At 43.3% G+C, this 17,953-nt stretch overlaps 1 protein-coding gene across 1 annotated transcript in view; it reads left to right on the top strand.

The window, feature by feature from the left end:
• gosr1 (golgi SNAP receptor complex member 1) overlaps positions 1 to 17,953 on the top strand; it is a 41,577-nt gene extending 23,624 nt beyond the window's left edge. Inside the window, exons 7-9 of the mRNA XM_006640886.3 lie at positions 7,453 to 7,482; positions 12,196 to 12,278; positions 13,372 to 17,953. Of these exons, the coding sequence (XP_006640949.1) occupies positions 7,453 to 7,482; positions 12,196 to 12,278; positions 13,372 to 13,496 (238 nt within the window). The 3' untranslated portion in view covers positions 13,497 to 17,953. The remainder of the gene's footprint in view (positions 1 to 7,452; positions 7,483 to 12,195; positions 12,279 to 13,371) is intronic.

Below are 17,953 nucleotides of genomic sequence, written 5' to 3'. Positions count from 1 at the left end.
TGAGCAGCACGGTCTTAAAGCATCCAGTTCACAGCATTCACTCTAATTGAGTCACGACGTCCCTGCTAACGAAGAGAGATGCACAGAGAGTGCAGGGTCAGATCATTAAGTAGAACAAGACCTTGGCTGTCACAGATCGATCTCTCTGAATAAATATAAATTGGCACCAGACTGCCGCAGTAGGGTCCACCTTTCCCTCCAGCGCGTGTCATGAATTCCATATAATGGGGATTTCTCTGCGGAGCTGTGAATGTAAAACAGTAACTCACGGTGTGCCCACAGCATAATACATGCAGGCTGAGAGCCCCGTCTGAATCCCATTGTCCTCTCTGAAAACGACATTTCTGATCTTGCGCAGAATTTTAACACAATCAATAGCGCACCAGTCACACAAGGTATCAATATCCCATTGTATTAATGCCAGTAGTATATGGGAGTCTCTTCTTCTTGTGCGGTTGTGTTGCCTGGTGTTTCAGTTCAAGATTTTACTTGTCTTTTTTTAATGGAACTCACATCTATCAGAATTCATCATTTTAAGGAGCTGGTGAAAAGCATTTAGAAACTTTCCTTGACTGTTAGTTCAGCTAGGAAGCTCCACAGGCGCATGTGAAGCATTGAGGAATGCATTGTGGCACAACTTCAGAATGCAGCTGAATGGGCTTCATGTTGGCTTGGCCTAGATTGGACTAAAAGTCCCCCTGTCTGCTCAAGCGAGAGCTGGCACCAGATGGAGGAGAATTCTCTGGGCTCTTCTTCTGCCAGAGCTGGCTGTAAACAAGGCTGCTTGGCACACACTGCATTCACCCCTCTGCATCCTCCTGGCAGCACAGGCCTAGGTCTCTGGGCACAGTCACCCTTTATCTCCATCTGGACTGCTCACAGGCTGTGCCAGGGAGAGCACAATCAGGTGACCAGCCGGCAATGAGGTCACATGTATTTAATAATTAATAATAATAATTGCTTACACTTATATAGCGCTTTTCTGGACACTCCACTCAAAGTGCTTTACAGGCAATGGGGACTCCCCTCCACCACCACCAATGTGCAGCATCCACCTGGATGATGCGACGGCAGCCATAGTGCGCCAGAACGCTCACCACACACCAGCTATCAGTGGGGAGGAATTCAGAGTAATGAAGCCAATTCATAGAGGGGGATTATTAGAAGGCCATGATTGGTAAGGGCCAATTGAAAATTTGGCCAGGACACCGGGGTTACACCCCTACGTTTTGCGTCATACTGTATGTCAAATCGGAGTTGCCTCTGGATGAAGCCCACCATCACCACTGTCTGTGCACGTTATTGTTCAGAGTGAGAGTTAGTGCCACCCAAAAGTGCAGCAAAAAACACAATCTAATAGCAAGGCACCTTTCTGTGTCATTGTGTTTTGTTAGTCTTTCTAGTTTGTTTGTTTTTTTGAGTTTCTGAGTTAGAGGGTCAGCTTTCAGAGTGCACTCCTTCCAAGACTGTGCCAAAAAAATGAATTTTAAAATAAGCATTGCTCGGTCACGATAAAGAATAATTAAATCAATCCATAGAAAATATCTAGTGTTTGATTGCTGGTCAGAACCGCCAGGGAATTTGATGTGCTCTGCACCTCAGGCAAGTGAGCTAATGACTTTTACTGGTTGGTTTGTTTGTTTCTTGTTCTGAAATCAGTATTGCTGTCAGTATTGATTCGGATTGAAGATAAATGGCTGATTGTGTTGTTTTTGATGATCTAGGGTAGGAGCTTGTCTCTGGGGGGGGGAGACTGTACAAAGAGGAGATGGGTGATGGGGGGGTAGCCCTCCATCCCTCTCTCAGGGACTGTACAGCAGCCCGCAGTCTACCACACATCAGGGAACAGAGCCCCCCGTATGCCACTCAATCAATAATAGCAGCCTAGCTATCAGTATGGATTTCCCAGTTACTGTGCAACATGCTGACAGAGGCTCTATTTCACTGTTAATGCAAGATGAATGTGCTGTGTAGCTGTTACCTGTGTTGTTATGCTCTTCAGAACCAAAATATTTTTTTTATTCAGTTTGAATAGAACCGCACTGTACTTTGTTCAGAAGCCCCTGGCCAGCTGGATCGTTGCAGTAGGAGCTACTCAGCTGTAGTGAAAGGTTTTCCTTTAAATCTTGTTTGCAGCAGTGCTGGTACATGCATACAGCAGAGTTACCGCCCTGTAGCTGGATCTTCTCACATCACAGAGGCTGCGCAAGGCTGGGTCTGAACAGTGCTGGGGTGGGAAATTATCAACTAGTGTGCTGCTGTAAGTGGTGCTGGTGGACCAACCAGCAGGGGGCGCTTTTCACAAAACCATTGCCCTGGAATGATCATGGGTGTCACTACAATAGCAGGTGTCTCCTTCAAAGGAGACTTTAAACCCAGTTATTGGCTGTTAACAAATGTCATGTAAAGATACACCTATGGAAGCCTGATAGCATTGTATAGTCATGTTTTATCATGACGGTGTCCAGCTGAATTTCCTCTGGAGTCTGTCTGTACCCACCGACTTTACGGCCTCTGTTGAATTCGGAGCTGCTTTACCATTTATACTGCAATGCTGTGCCCATCTGTTAGGCCGCATTTTTCTACGTACATATGCAGAGTAAAAAACCACAAGACGAAGGGGTGACTAGAGCATCAGGGTTTGTACACTGTATGTATGCGCCCTCGTATTTACAAAGTCCTCTGAGCCCTCCATGGTGGCACCCCCTCGTCCCCTGGAACGAAGGCAGGTCACTCTGCACTGTAAAGGAACGTTAATCAAGTGAGTGCTGTTTCAGAGCCAAGCTAGATCTGTCCTTGTTTTTGCCAGTCACAGGAAAAGCCTCAAGGGTTTTGCGTTTTACTTAATTAAAGGCTGAAGTTCTCCCCTCCGTAGCTGGTAGCAAAGAAGCCACCTCCCTCCTGATATTAGACCACTCTGTCCTGAACGCTTCACAGCACCCCAGAAAATGCTGCAAAATAAAAAATAAATGATAGATATTAACGCCTCCTTTGTGTTTCAAAAATTGTGTGTTTCAAGACTGTTTCAGCAAATCTCCTGCTCGAGATCGACGTGAAGTATTTTTTGGAGCGTAGGTTAAATGCATCGGGAAACGTGTTTTCCAGAATTACTGAAGGCTCGCCCCGCTGTCAAATTCAATCTGATACATTAGTAGCTGTTAGGGTGCGCATAGAAAGCAATTACGTGTTCCAACTAGAGAATTTTCTCTCGGTTTGGAAAATGTCAGGTTCCCCACGTGTATCGCAAAGGTGGCGGTTTGGCTCAGATTTATTGAACTGGAGCGACTTAACGGGCCTTAAATACTTAAATAGTTTACTCTGCAGTTGCAGGAACTGGTGTCAGTGATGTAATTTGTTATAGTTAATGCTCTATGTAAAATATTTTGGACTTTTTCACTAGGTATTAATTTGATCTCTGTAGGTTTCACATACTCTCATACCTGGAAAAAGATGGTGTGTCAGTTCTTGACATGGGAAGAATCCGTGGCTGCTGGGATATAAGTCTACTTCCGTTCTGTTTAAGTGCAAAAATGGCAGTAAGAAATCATCTTCCAAAGAGCATTTTCTGCAGCTTAGCAAAAATCGAAGGGATCAAATCTGAGATATTTTTTCTTCTTGCTCCTGTAACCTGGGTTTCCAAGTTGGATCTCGGGATTTACAGTTTGAGTGACATTGCTTATTTCCACGCTGTCGGGAATGTGAAATGAATCTTTGCTTTCAGTTGAAAATCAGTGATTCTTTACCTGGACCACGTGGCTGTCCTGCTGATTTACATTGCTACTGGTGCGAGGGCTTCCTAGTGTCCCAGTGGACTAAACACTGATGTACAGTACGTCTCTCGTCTCTTTAGGTTTGCATGAGGAAAAATGCTTTTTTATGAGGTTGATTTGCTAATGCATCCTTCCCTAATTCTTTTGAATTGCAAATGGATGGCTTTAATGACTGTGCACTACTTACTGACCCCTTTGTTGGTGAGCATTGCATTAAATCTGGACTTTTATATGTGTAGGTTGCTGGTGCAGTCTGCCAAGCCATGTCCTGCTAATGTAGCATGCATTACCCTTCTGCTTTCAGTGGCAGCAGTCGTGCTCGGTTTGACTTGCTTTCGATTGATAATGCATTAGGCTGGGACCCCAGCCTGCTATGACTGAGCAGCCAGGCTTTATTATTGTTTTAAGCCTCCATCTAGGCTGCAGTGCATTTTATTTTGACCTCAGATAAGCATGTGTGCACCTCCTGGAGACCGTCTGCTTACTGCATGCCAGGGAAAGACAAGTGACTCAACATACACTGCGTACTATAGGGAGATGCTTTTGCTGTGTTTTAGGCTAGCATTCGACTGGTCTACACCTGTCTTAGAACGGTTTACAGGTTACAGTAGCTGGACGTGCAGAAATGACATTACAGTCGAAACTGAAAGACATGGACAAGAGTCTGATTATGCAAAAGCCAAGGATTATGCATATGGATTCTGAGCTGTGTCACACATTCTTAGGTTGAACTTGCTGTGTTGGCAGGTTGTTTTACACAAACAGCGGTTGGTAGCATTCTGAATCCTCCAGGTTTTGCCTAGTATTGGCATTCTGTTTGATAATCCCCTGTCCAGGAGTATCACACTAGCAGGCACTTTTGGTAATGCTAAATGCGAGTACACCTCCCGTGATCACAATACTGCGATAATAGTAGGCAGGTGGCAAAGCATGGATATTTATCCTTGAAGGAAACTAAGTGCTTGAGATGCATCCGAGCAGTTTCTGGGCTGTGTATAAGGAAGTGCATTATCACAAATGTTTTGTGGGTCCTCGAAAAACCATTTATGTTCATTAAGACTGCAGTGGAAGAAATCATGTTTTTCGGTCCAACTGACAACTAAATATCGAGTGAACCAGGCAGTTGGACCTGTGAGTGAGCTTCCCCTCTGATTAAAATCGGTGAAAATTTAGAAATAAAAAACTAGCAGCACATTGAATCATTTACAACAAATGGGTTGGCCTCCATAAATTATCCAGGAAGTCTTATTAAAAATGTCATTTAAAGAGTTATTTAGAATATTTTTCCTGTTCCAAGCTACTGAGCTATGCAGGGTAAGAAGACTAAAGACCGAAAAAATGCCATTAGGCAGCACAGATTTGACACACAGTGATGAAAGAGCGTTTCAGATTTGTACAGGATGTTTGAGTTCTAAAAATGGTTAAGAAGGATCACTTAATTGTGGCTTGAAGGTGGTTTTTATTCTTAATGGTAGACTATTATACAAGAAGGCCTCACAAAACTCAGAAGATTGCTAACTGTTAATCTCTGTCGTGTCTGACTCCCATGGTGCTCCTCTTATGCCTCTTAGGAACCAGTGTGAGGGCACTTGTGCAGGAGGTGAGAGCTGTCTTGGTAATTGCCACAGCTCATTCGAACCCGTGTTTTGGATATCAAGCTTATGAGATCAGCTTTGTTTTCTATCTTGATTTCCTTTCCCGTTTTGCGTGTGATCTGAATGATGCCAGAGGACAACTGAAAGTCATGCATCCATTGAGGATGTGCTGCTCCTATTGCTTCTAACACTGGCCTCAACCCACGAGTAAACTTTCAGAGTGGACTGTTGTTCAGGCCAGCTGATGACAGAACCATTGCCATTAACATGTCTGTCCTGTCTGTTCTGTAACCATATTTCAGGACAAAGTACCAAGCATCTTCCAACACTGTAGTGAGACACCCTTTCATTAACTTTACCTTAACTGATCAAGTGGACAGATCCTTCCAGAAGCTCTGTCAGCTCACTATGGAGTGCATGCAGCACAAGCTGAGATAAAACACAAAAAGGTGTTTTTATAACATTACCCCGCTGACATTTGACAGTTTGCAGGGAAGCCTCAGTGTGTTGTGATCTTGGTCATCATTTTCACTTGTAAAAACCATCTTCTAGGGGTGGACGTGAATCCTTTTACACACACAGACAGCACAGGAGTCACTCAGTGAAGCAGAACACAAGCTCACTATGAGCAGTGAGAGGGATTCAAATTAAAATGCACCTGCTACACACAACACTGTCATTTTCCTAATAATAACTTTGTGAATTTGTTGTTGTGATAAATTTCTAGGCAAGGTAAACATTAATGCCGTTTTAACTTAACAACCTTTGATTTAAACTCTTCATATAGAGATGCATCAGTGCACCCATCAGTCCCAATTAATCAATATGAACAAGTACATTTCTTTTTCAAGGGCACCTTCTTTAGGTTTATCCTTAAGTCTGCATTTTCAAAAACCTATAAAAATATAATCTCTCAAATTCTGAAGCAAACTTAGGCAGAGATGTCTTTGAAAATATTTTTGTCATTGCCCCCAAAGAAGTGTTATATAGGTTGATTAAGAAGCAAGTGATAGAAACTGTTTTGGAGGAGCGTTATTGGAGTACATGGTGACTGTAATGATATTATTGTGAATCTCCAGGTAGCACTCATTGCAAAAGTACAAGAATGTCAGGCCAGTTGCTGAGCTCATTTTAGCAGCTACAGAGAAGTGTTAGCAGCAACATGTCCTGCAGGCAGAAGAAAAGAAAATGCATTAAGTATTGAATACCAAGTCTCGTTCCGGTGCAGGTAATCAAATCTCCTCCCTGTGTCCAGCAGAAAATTAAATACTTCCATTTGTATGGGAACGGAAGACTTTTTCCTGTCATCTTCAACTAAGCTTTTTTAAGCTATCTGCCGTTAGGCTTGCACAAGAAATTTCTATTTGCTTTTTCTTTTCTGAAGACATTTCCGCAGTTTTCCATTGCTGTTTGGACTCAAGTTCTGGAGGGTTCATTTTCTGGGAGGCGTGGGGCTAACAAGCTGCGTTTTGGCTATTTGGCACACAAATAAAATCAAACTTAACTGAAGCAGCACCCATTCAAGGGCTGTTCCTCAATCCAGGGGAACTCAAAAGTAGCAATGGCTCCCTTGGCATTGCAATTCATACAGAGTGGTATCCATTTTTACCACTGGAAATTTAATAAATTATGAATCACGAGCTCTGAATCCTCTTAAATGAGACATATGATAACATCATGTCAGTTACAGCTGTCAGGTGTCACCATCATGACTGGGCTTCCCATTAAGCCTAACCATAGTGAAAGGCCAGGCTAGCCCAGTCATGTGCACGCGTGCAGTTTCATCAGAGGTGTAAGTCACTAAAAACTCCTTGCTATTACCCTGAGACTCGCTGGGTGTTTTTCTAGTCACCTGCCGTGAAAGTAGAGTTGGGATCCAGACACACAGCACTGCCTTGATTACCTGAGTGGCCCTGAATTCCTCAGAGTGGCGTGAAGAGCTGAACAGCAGGGTGGGACTGAATATACAGCAACTGCTTTATCTTTCAGTGATGATGAAATAATCGAGAGTCATTGCCCAGCCCTGGGTACCAGCTTCAGCTTTTGCTCTTTCTAACATTTTTCTGTTTTTGCTCTTTTCTTGACAGTTCAGATCGGCTGATCGATGACACAATAAGGTAGGAGCCGATTTTATTTTACTGCTAAGGGACATGTGTTTGCTTGTTCTGTCCTGATATTCAATTTCTTTTTGGAGTTTCTGTAAAAGTTCTGTAAAACTCATGCTTTGTGAGCTGAGACCTTGAATTCTCCTTTAGAGCACTACAGAATACTGCTGTTGTCCCAGTCTAGTCAGTAAAGAAATTATGCATGAGCAGATATGCCCTGGTCAGGTAATCAAATCTCCTCCATCAGTCTTAACTTCATCATTATATGTTAATTACATAGTAGTTACACATTGTCACAGCAGCAGCAAATATTCAGTGATGCCTAAACTGTTTTCCTTTGAGACTTTCACAGATATCACAGGTGTGTCTCATAACAAAAAGAGCACTTCTCAGGTTTGCTGAGAGCAGGGACATACGAGAATCACCAATCCGGGGGTGTTTTTGTGCGGAGGAAGAGAACTGGGATGGTCATGAAAAAATCTTCACCATATCTTCAGGTTCCGTAAGAAAAGCTGCTGCTTTTCATAACATGGGGCTGTGCAAAATCAGCCAGTGTTCTGAATTAAAACTCACCGTTGACGTTATCCTCTGACCCCTGGGGACTCTCATGTAAGTAGGATGCCTGAGTTGCTGCATTTCATCAAATTAGTCATTCTAGCGGAAAAGACCAGAAAGCAAACATTGTCAAGAGAAGGCAGAAAACCCCAGTGAACGCACCGACACGGATTCTAATTAACCTGTTTCACTGGGGAAGGAAAAGATAAATCACTTGAGAGCCAAGCCAAGCCAATTCCTCTGTGATTCGATTGTACCAATGCATTTAGCTGGAAACTGATCTGGTCTTAAACTAAGGCCTGCAGACGCCTCCTGTGCAATCCATACCTTCCACAACATCTCCTGGAAAGTGGACAGGCATCACACTGCGAAGCTCTTAGTTCACGTGGTAAAGTCTGTGCTTGGACTTTAAAATTACGTTTAGCACTGATTGCTAACCATAAAAACAATTCACTAGTCTAAATAAACAAGCTCTGTAAAAAGGTTTCAACACCAACACAATCAGGACGAAGTAACCAAGAGTCTTACAGTTCTTTTCACAAGGCTTTTGTTCTTGTGACCGAAGATGACCTATTGTGAGTTCTTTGTTCTATTATGAGTGAACAGTAAGAAGTGTTCACTTATAATCATAAATAATGAAGCACAACATCCTGCAGGATCATTTAACACTGATGCAACAAAAACGCAAGACTGCGGTGTCATTTAGACAGTATTTTGGTCACAAATGCACTCTTTGTTACTGGATCGGTGTGGCTGTATAATCACGAATAAGTGCATGGAAGATACTGTACACTTCAGTATACTACAGTATGGAGCAGGGCTGAGGGCTGTGCTTCTAGTGCAGCCTGCTGTTAATACAGTCTTTTAAGCTCTGTGAGGGATTTCCCGAAGGCAATATCTGTGGACCCATCAGCCCCGTGAGGGAGACCGAAGGAGACAGGCGTCTTCGTGAATTCCTGCAGCGATTCGAGTCATGCATGTTGATGTTCATCCCACGCTGCTTATGTAACGCCAGCAGTGGATCGGCGGGGTGGGGTAGCGGCTGGACCCAGGCGCCTCACCTTCCTGAGAAAACCCCCCCCCGGGGCACGTGGCAATGTGGGGAGCCCCTGTCGGGGCCCCACGCCCTTCTCCAGCTTGGGGCCTTGTTAGTTTCCTTAAAGGAAGCCTGCTGGGTCTGGGACACTAGAACTTCCTCTCAGATACAGAAGGAAAAGGGGAGAATGCAACTTTGTTTCTCATTCAGATTTCTGCAGATGTGCACTCCGCCTTCTTTGAAAACAAAATCATTTTAAGTTGGATTTCCTTTTAAAGAAGGTTCTCGCAATCCAAGCCTGCAAGAATTCTGTGCCGCCCATGTCTTTATATCACGTGGATACCTGTCCCAAAGCAGCAAGACACCTCTCCCGAGGCCCGTTCCCTTGAGCTCGGCTCTCACACCTGCGTTAACACTCAATTAGCTCATGATACAAAAGCCACCAGTTGCCCTATGAACAATACGTGGCACTGTTTCAGCACATACCGTAGCTGTTAAAGATCAAACGAATGAAGTGAAGGTTTGGATTGGAAAATCTCTTCTTGGAGTAAAGACGACATGGAAAATTTGGTAATCCCATAATCCCGGCCAGTGTTTTACAGCGGTATCCTGTCTCGACTCATGATCAAGCACTGCGTTGTTCCGTTTGACTTATTTGTACTTGACTCCCTGCCTCTGTCATTTTGTCTTGGGGGTTGAGGGGGACGTTGTTGCCCAGAGCACGATAGACGGTAGATCTCTGGGGTTTATCTGACGGCTTTGATTCTGTACTCAACAGCTGGTTAGCCAGAAGGCTTTTCTCTCTCTCATTCTTTTACACTGACGAATGTGATTTCATGAAGACCTCCTAGGGAACAAGTTGTACCATCAGCATTTTACTGCTTGGAAAAAAACCCAGCATGCTTTCACTGGAGACCAACACAGCAGGAAGAATGGGTTTCAGGTCTGGGAGGCTTCATCTGAATTCCAGTTCTACAGTACCAAGGGCTCTGCCTGCAAATAAGAGTGAGAGACACCTGCAAGTGGCAGAGTGCTGTGCACTGCTTGTCTGACGGTCGTTTCTGTGGCTTTCAGCTGGTTTATAAGGAAAACAGGGACATTTCTTAGTTGCTTTGTGATATGAAGAATCAGGACTTTTTAATGATTTAGTTTGCTATCAAATTGGAGAAAAGGGGGAAAGGCAGGTTAAAATGGAGCTTTTGTCCGGAAGAGTACAGATCATTTGGGAACATTGATGGCGTTGGCTGCAGTGAGCCACCAGCTCAGGATTCTGTAGCTGTAACAGAAACCGACGTCTTCTGCTTACTGTGTGGCCTCATGCTCTTGCATTAGGGACTTCATGATTTTTCATCTCATCAATTAGTCTTTTATAGTAAAAACTTTAAAGACAGAACAAAAATGGGGCAATATATGAGAGAAATGAAGCAGCATGAAATACAAAGAGTTGTCTCAGCTTGACTGTGGCTTGGCTAACAGAGTCTGCAGACATCGTGTTCGCCTTGGGACCAGAGGTGCAGGTTCAATTCCTCCTAGAAAAGTGTTGAACACTGATGGGCCACTTAGGCAAATTCTTATTCCTGACAGTAATGTCGCTGTGTCTGTTTGAACCAGGGTGGCTACCAGAAGTCCCCGCTTTACAGTTCCCTTGTTTTCTTTGTATCCTAAAACTGAGATCATGGCAAAACTGGTCCCGTAATATCCTTTGTAGTGTCTCTGAAATACAAAAGACATTTTTTTCTTGGAGAAGCTGTACTGAATAGCAGTACAGCTAAAGCATCCCAAGACCAAAAAAAAAGGCTGTTTTTGTGTGAATTAATGCCACTTCACACAAAATAATTCACTTCACAATAATTGCATACATGCCGCATTTATGGTGACTATAAAACAGGATGCAGTTAAAGAGAATAAAAAGGACTTGCATTTGATATAGGGCCTTCTAACAAGATCTGCATTACAGATTGCCACATTCACAATCAAAATGGATTAAGATGGTTTGAAGTGCATGAAAGTAATTATAAGGAATCTTCTCATATTCCTTTTATTTGCCACGTCTGCTGTCTACAGTGTCTGTGAGAATGGATTTCTAATGGAGGTTCATTTTTCAATAGGCACTAAATCATCCTGTTGCAGACGGTATATTGGGATTAATGCATTTTGGGGTTTAAAGAACCCCCATTTTTTTTCCCAGAATTAAAAGTAATGTAAAAAGCAATGAAACGTCCAAATGACTTCCAAGTCTGGCTGCAAAAAAGCTCTTGCCTTTTTTGGGCATCCCGTGCTCTTGTTCATAGCTGAAGCCGGGCGTTGTACTTTGACTGTGACTATGATCCTCGGATTGCGGCTTTGCACTCACATTTCACTTCCTGCTTCCCCGTGTCGCTGTGCGAATTATTCAAAAGGGTGTTTGAATGCCAAAAGACCGCAAAGACTAACTTCATTACTCTTGCTTCGAATGAGATGTCGACCCAAGATCCTGACTCTCCGTGGTCATTAAAAAGCCCTGGTCATTTCTGGGAAGAGTGTGGGTGTAACCCCGGTGACCTGGCTGAATTTCCATCTGGCCTTTACCAGTCATGGCCTCCTAATAATCCCCATCTGTAAATGAGCTTCATCACTCTGCTCTCCTCCCCACTGAGAGCTGGTGTGTGACACACTGGTGGTGGTGGAGGGGATCCCCATTACCTGTAAAGCGCTTTGAGTGGAGTGTCCAGAAAAGCGCTATGTAAGTGTAAGGATATTATTTTTATTATTATACACTTAAGAGTACAATCTATGGATATGGCTGAGGTTACTGTTTTAAAAAAAAAAAACTCTCGGTTTGGAAAAAGCAGCTGGAACACTCTATCCTGTCTGTTTTTGGTAGTTTTCTGTCCTCGCTGGTTTTGCCTTTGCCTCGCGCACTCAGGGCGTTTTCCCCCCAGCAGCACGTGAGAGTGGGTTTCTGTCCGTCGTGATCACAGCTCCTCCCGGGATCCCTCTTGGAGCACTGGTCGGAACCGCCTCGAGCTGTCGACTGCGAACGAGGGGCGTTGCGCCAGGAGCCGGGATGGGGGGGGTGGGGGGTGGGCTGACGGGCTGGACAGGCCAGCTGCCATGCCGTTTCTGTAAATGTGTGTGGTCCTGTTCTCTTGCAGCATCGCCATGGCAACCAAGGAGAACATGACCTCCCAGCGCGGGCTGCTGAAGTCCATACAGAGCCGAGTCAACACTCTAGCCAGTATCCTTTGTTGCCGCGACGAGTGCTGTCCAGCCTGTCTCCGCCAGGGAATGTCTGTGCTCTCAGAGCACAAGCTGCAGTGGTGCTGCCTCTCTCACATAATCATGGTACTGTTTCTGAGAAGGCATGATAAATATACAGAATCCATAAATAAGACATTGAAGAGCGCTTTATGCTTAGATCTGTGCCGTTTTGAATGCTAAGACTGACGACCAGGGATCACTTTACCCTGGCTCTGGTATCAAAAACACGAAGCACATTAATTCAGTTCTGTCCAATTACGCAAGACAAGCCTGTGCCTGCCCTTTGATCTGTTGTCTTGTGGTTGTCTTATGTACACATGCACCGTTCTAACAAGATGAGATATCTGTGCACTTCAACGAAGGCATTCCCCACAACCTGATTAAAAAGTCTGGAGGCAGCTACCGATGCCAGTGTAGTTTGGGAGTATTTAATTGCAGGGATGAACTGAAAACCAGATGGCACCTGCAGAAGTTCCAATATTCAATTAGACTTGCAGAAAGGATATATGAAATACTGCTTATACTGAAGACTGGAGGGTGCTGGCATGGACTCTTCTAGTCAGGCTGCAAGCAGATTTGACTTCAGAATAGGTGCACAGCATAGGCGAATATCATTCATTGCATAAGCATGTACAGTAGATGAATATCAGTTATGTTACATATAGAGATCACATAAAACAGTGTTGCCATGGTAATAATAATTAGTATTAATAATAATTGCTTACACTTATAAAGCGCTTTTCTGGACACTCCACTCAAAGTGCTTTACAGGTAGTGGGGACTGCCCTCCACTGCCACATACATGGTAGTATGTTAGATGAAAGCAATAATTTTTCAATTTTTAAATCAAATACTGTATTAGAGTGTTTCAGCTGGGTACATGTTATTTATGTTTTAAAATCTTTTAAAAAAGCTTTCTTTCAGGAAGAAAAACAGCTAGACACCACCTAATGGATGAAGTATCTGTGTTATATAGTAACCCTGTGTGTTTCGTGTAAAGCCCCTGCAGCGTGCTTCTGCTGAAAAAAAAAAACTGCTTTGCGAGATTCCTTAACCAGATTGTTTGCCAGATCGCTTTCCGGCCATCAATAACCTGATCCAGCGAATTAACTTGAGGAAAAGGCGGGACTCTCTAATTCTGGGCGGAGTCATTGGTGTTTGCACCATTCTTCTGCTGCTGTACGCTTTCCACTGATGGGCAGACCAATGGCTTTGGAGAACTGTGCAAGTAGGAGGAAGGACCTTGGGAGAATGGGAGTGGCAATGGGAGGAGACTGGTGGGAAGTAACGCCCCCTTTGCCAAGAATGATTTCTGGTCTGTGGCCAGACCAGCATGGACTACTGTATTTCACCATACCAGTGGAGGAGGGGGTTGAGACTCATTAACCTAAAACAGTATTTTTGTTCTTCATATCCACGAAGGCAAACACACTGTTAAGAGACACATGAAGGGGACATAATTCATTTAACTGGCATCCAAAAATAAAGGAGCAAAAATTAAAGATTTTGATAATGGAGAACCCCCCCCTAACTGGTCTTGAAGAATAGATTTCATATTTATCCTGTCATTTTAAAGTTGCAGGAGTTCCGATTTAATGTTCCTTTGAGGGAGAAGAAACCTGTCATGGGATCTACTGAGACTGCATTAAGAAATAAATGATTTGGTTTATAATTTGTGAAAATGGTGGGCTAAACACATTTAAATGTTTTTTTTTCTATTGTAGCATTTTAATTTAAAGTGCATTGGTACATCTCTATTAGCAGGGATCTTGTGACTTGTACGTAAGCCTAACATGAAGTGGACAACTGGTGATAGTGTACAGTATGTTTGCACTCTCAAGTGATCCTGGGGTGTGAAGAGCATTTCGATTTTGCTCTCACGGTGGTGTAGATTCTTCCTGTCCAGTATTGTTTGTGTTTCTGAACCCTTGAAATTCTGTTTCACACATACACCTTGGGGCTTTTCTTAGGAATAAGAGTTGCCGGGTGTCTTGAGTGGTGTGGACAGAGCAGTGAGATCCAGAATTAAAAGGCTTTCCTTACCATCTGAGAGCTGCTGTCTTTCTGCTCTGCTGCTGTCACCCTGTGGTGTAGCTTGGCATTCCTGATTCACAGCAGGCTCTAGCAGATTATGAGACCATCCATTCTCTAGCAATCAATGCAGTTCCATCACAGTCTCCTGTCTCTTTCAGGTTATCACTGGAGTAGTTATTTTGTCCTTATTCAAATTTCAGCAACAGGATTCAGCAAATAGTTATAAACTTAGTTTTAAAACACTGGATCTTGTGAATTTGCAGACAGTTAAATGTTGGTGAGATCTCATTAGTCGACTTTATCTTTGGCCTCGCCTTTGTGCTTTGGAATAATGCGTTTGTATTGACTTGCTGTCCCCTTACAGGACACAGGGGAGAAGGATCTCATTTGCTGTTTGGTCCACATGTGAAAGGACTGTTAGGAATTAAAATCATATAATTACTGGAGTATTGGGAGCAGCAGAAATTCTTGCATACCAAGCAGGTCTGTCCAACTCAATGTACCAAGGCCACTAATGAAGAATGTTTAGGTGCACAGTGTTGCAATTGACTATCCTAAATACAGTGCCTTGCTGAAGGTCCCTTGGGTGGCTGTGCACTAGTTTTGCAATGTCCACATGTAAAAATATAACTGCATTTTTAAGCTTTGCAATGCAGGTGGTCTTGGATAAGGCACTGAGCTAATGTGTTGTGTTCAGCATCGCCCTGGGGTTTGAGATGTGGATCAGGGCTGTATGTGGCGGACTGGTGATACTCTGAGATTCACAACAGACCCGGCTCACCCAGCAACTCAAACAGCAATCTTTGCGAGTCCATTTGTAAGGTTTTCTCTCCTTCCCCTCTATGTAAATATTGTACATATATAAATATATATAATAATTTATGCATCTCTAACAAACGTTTAACATAGACTGGAAGTAAAGGTTCATCGGGAACAGCTATCTATTCAATATGAAGTGCTTAGTGTAGAAAAATTGAACAAGGAACAAATGGTCTGGTTCATTTTCAGAAGACACTGGATGTTAACGCTGTCTCAGCACCTTGACTGGTCCTTGTTTGGTTAGTATCTGTGTCCTGTTAATACCTGCTTTATATCTGTGGTCTGCAGTCCCTGCCATACTGACATACTGACCCCTCCAAGGCTAGGGTAGTGTTGACATACTGTTTGTTTTTTTTCGTTCATTCAATAATAATTCACAGCAGGAGCATAAATGCGACATTTCTTGTGCAAAGGCTGAAAAGAAGATGAGAGTTTTGATCCTGGCATTTTTGATCCAGGATGTTTTCTACATTAAGTATATGCCCTCTTTTAGCTTGTTATTCACAGGATATTTAGCTTTAGTAGTGTTAGACATACAGCACATACTTACAAGGTTTTCTTTTTCAACAGCAAACCAAAATCTGAGATCTATACAGTATACATTGTGTGGTATATCCTCAATGAGACAGCAGCATCCCCTAGAGTCTTGCTGTGGTGGAGGTAATCACATTAAGGGGCAGCAAGACTTCTCCTGTGCCCTTGCGTAACTCTTTTGTTTTGCTCAATGCCCAAGTGGTACAGGAGTATCTCTTTCAAGGAGCCACTGTGGCCAGTTTCCATCTCCCTAAGACTTGGCCACTAATGGAGTTTGTTTGTGCCACATGAGCAGAAGTGGCCTACTTGAAGACGGTAGCTGTGCTTTAGCTGGGTTCAGCTTGTTCGGCCACCACGTTCAAGGGGTGGGCAGCCCACAAGGGAAATGTACTTAAGCCAGACAAACTTGCAACTCCTTATAAATCACCAGAGAGCAGCCCTGTGGAGGAAGAAAAAAGCATACCTCCTCAGTATGCTAATGTCCATTATTTTAATTAAACAGGGACACGTAAATCAAACTCAGCCTTTTTCTTTTGTCTGCTGCCATTAAGGAGGCAGATGAATATTTTTCTGCTTCAGATAAAAAGGTCATTGCTGCTACTGTATTAAATCAGGGCTTCTACAAATGTACCTGCCCAGATTGTATCAGCACACATGTCCCTTTTGGATTTATGGAAAACATTGACAGTTATTGTCCCATTGGGATAAAAAAGGTCGTAGAATTTAATTTCAGATGGCATAAAAAAACATCTGTTTGTACTGATTTAGTTTGTTTTTAAAGCAATAGACCATTAAAACCTTCAAGCTTAGCCTCACATCCTTTTTCAGGCTGGCATTTATGTCACTTTAATGCCTTGAATGGCGTTTTTTCAGCGTCAAGCAGGTGGTAGTTGTGCCACAGAAAGTCTGTTTTTTATCCTTCGTTGGCTGTCCCCATGGGGATCTTTTCCCCCTCTTACTGCGATTACTGACACTTAACAGCAACACCAACAGCAAGAAAAAAGTGGTGACAGACGCAAAATAAAGAGAATTATGAAGGAACTCTCAGAGCCAGAGGCTTTGGTTTTTGTAATTAGGTGTTATCTTTCAAAAAGCCAGGAATAAGAAGCCCCTGGTACTGTAGTTGTGATTTGGCAAAGATCTGGAGCACAGCTGCATATGTGCGTTCCACCAGACGTCATGTTATTTCAGCAGGTAGGGGAATGATGTAGGGACCTTGAACTGATCATCCTGTCACATAGTGGGTCTTGACCGTGTGCGAGCTGATGTACAGAGAGCTCTCGCAGAGCCCAGCAGGGGAAGCAGGCTCTCCCTCTCTCCCCCTAGCAGCCCCACCCCTGCAGGCAGCTCAGCTGGGCACCCCCAACATCTGGCTGTGCTCCTCTTCACTGGCAGGGCATTGCCAGAGACCAGAGCAGTCTGTCGGAACATTTTCTCTTGTTTTCTCCGTGCGCTCCCTTCTGATTGTTCCTGTCTATATTATTGTGCAGAGGCAGGCAGAATTGTAACCAATGGTATAGAGTTCTGACTTTCTGCCTTTTGTTCAGAGAAGAAATGAGACGGTATGCAGCATTGTTATATTAGTGCAGGACTGAAAAATAAGGTAGCTACTGTAGCTCTTCTGTTATTTTATTCCCTCAGGCTGTGCTGATAGGAGTTGGGGTTTCCGAAGGCCGTGGTCCAGGCAATCTGGGGTGTGTTTCCCAATAATCTGGGCAGTGTATTTTAACCCTTTAAGGCCAGTCAACGCAGTCCAATCTCAGCGCTAGGTTTTGCCAGGAACACTAGCAAAGGGCTAAGATACCACATTCCTTTTTTCACCCATTTCACCCAAATAGACTACCTTATTTTGAGTCAGTGTAGACTGTTTGGCTATGTTACCATATTAGTTTTTTTCTACTGGACAAGCAATCATAGTGGTATTGTAATAAAATCCACCACTCTGTTTACAGTACCGTATTATAAGATGCTCTCCAGTACACCACGGCCTTTTCTAAACTGTTTTCTTTATGATATGCATTTATAACAAGATTTCTTTTCAGATGGAATAATCCCGGAAAAATAATAAGATTTTATTTCCTTTTACGGGGGTGGATTTGAATTTCATTTGTAAATAGCATAATAATAGGGCTATTTTTGGATGCAAAATCAAAACAAGCTTATCTGAGTGATTTTTATTCTTTCTGATGTCGTCATACGGTGTATCAATAAATCTTATTGTGATACAGCGCTACATGATTATTAATAAATCATATTGTGATATCA

The sequence above is a fragment of the Lepisosteus oculatus genome, chromosome 26 (assembly GCF_040954835.1).
Source record: "Lepisosteus oculatus isolate fLepOcu1 chromosome 26, fLepOcu1.hap2, whole genome shotgun sequence".
Classification (NCBI taxonomy): Eukaryota; Metazoa; Chordata; class Actinopteri; order Semionotiformes; family Lepisosteidae; genus Lepisosteus; species Lepisosteus oculatus.
Note: the sequence above shows the minus strand (reverse complement) of the source record. Positions and strands in the feature narration are given on the sequence as shown.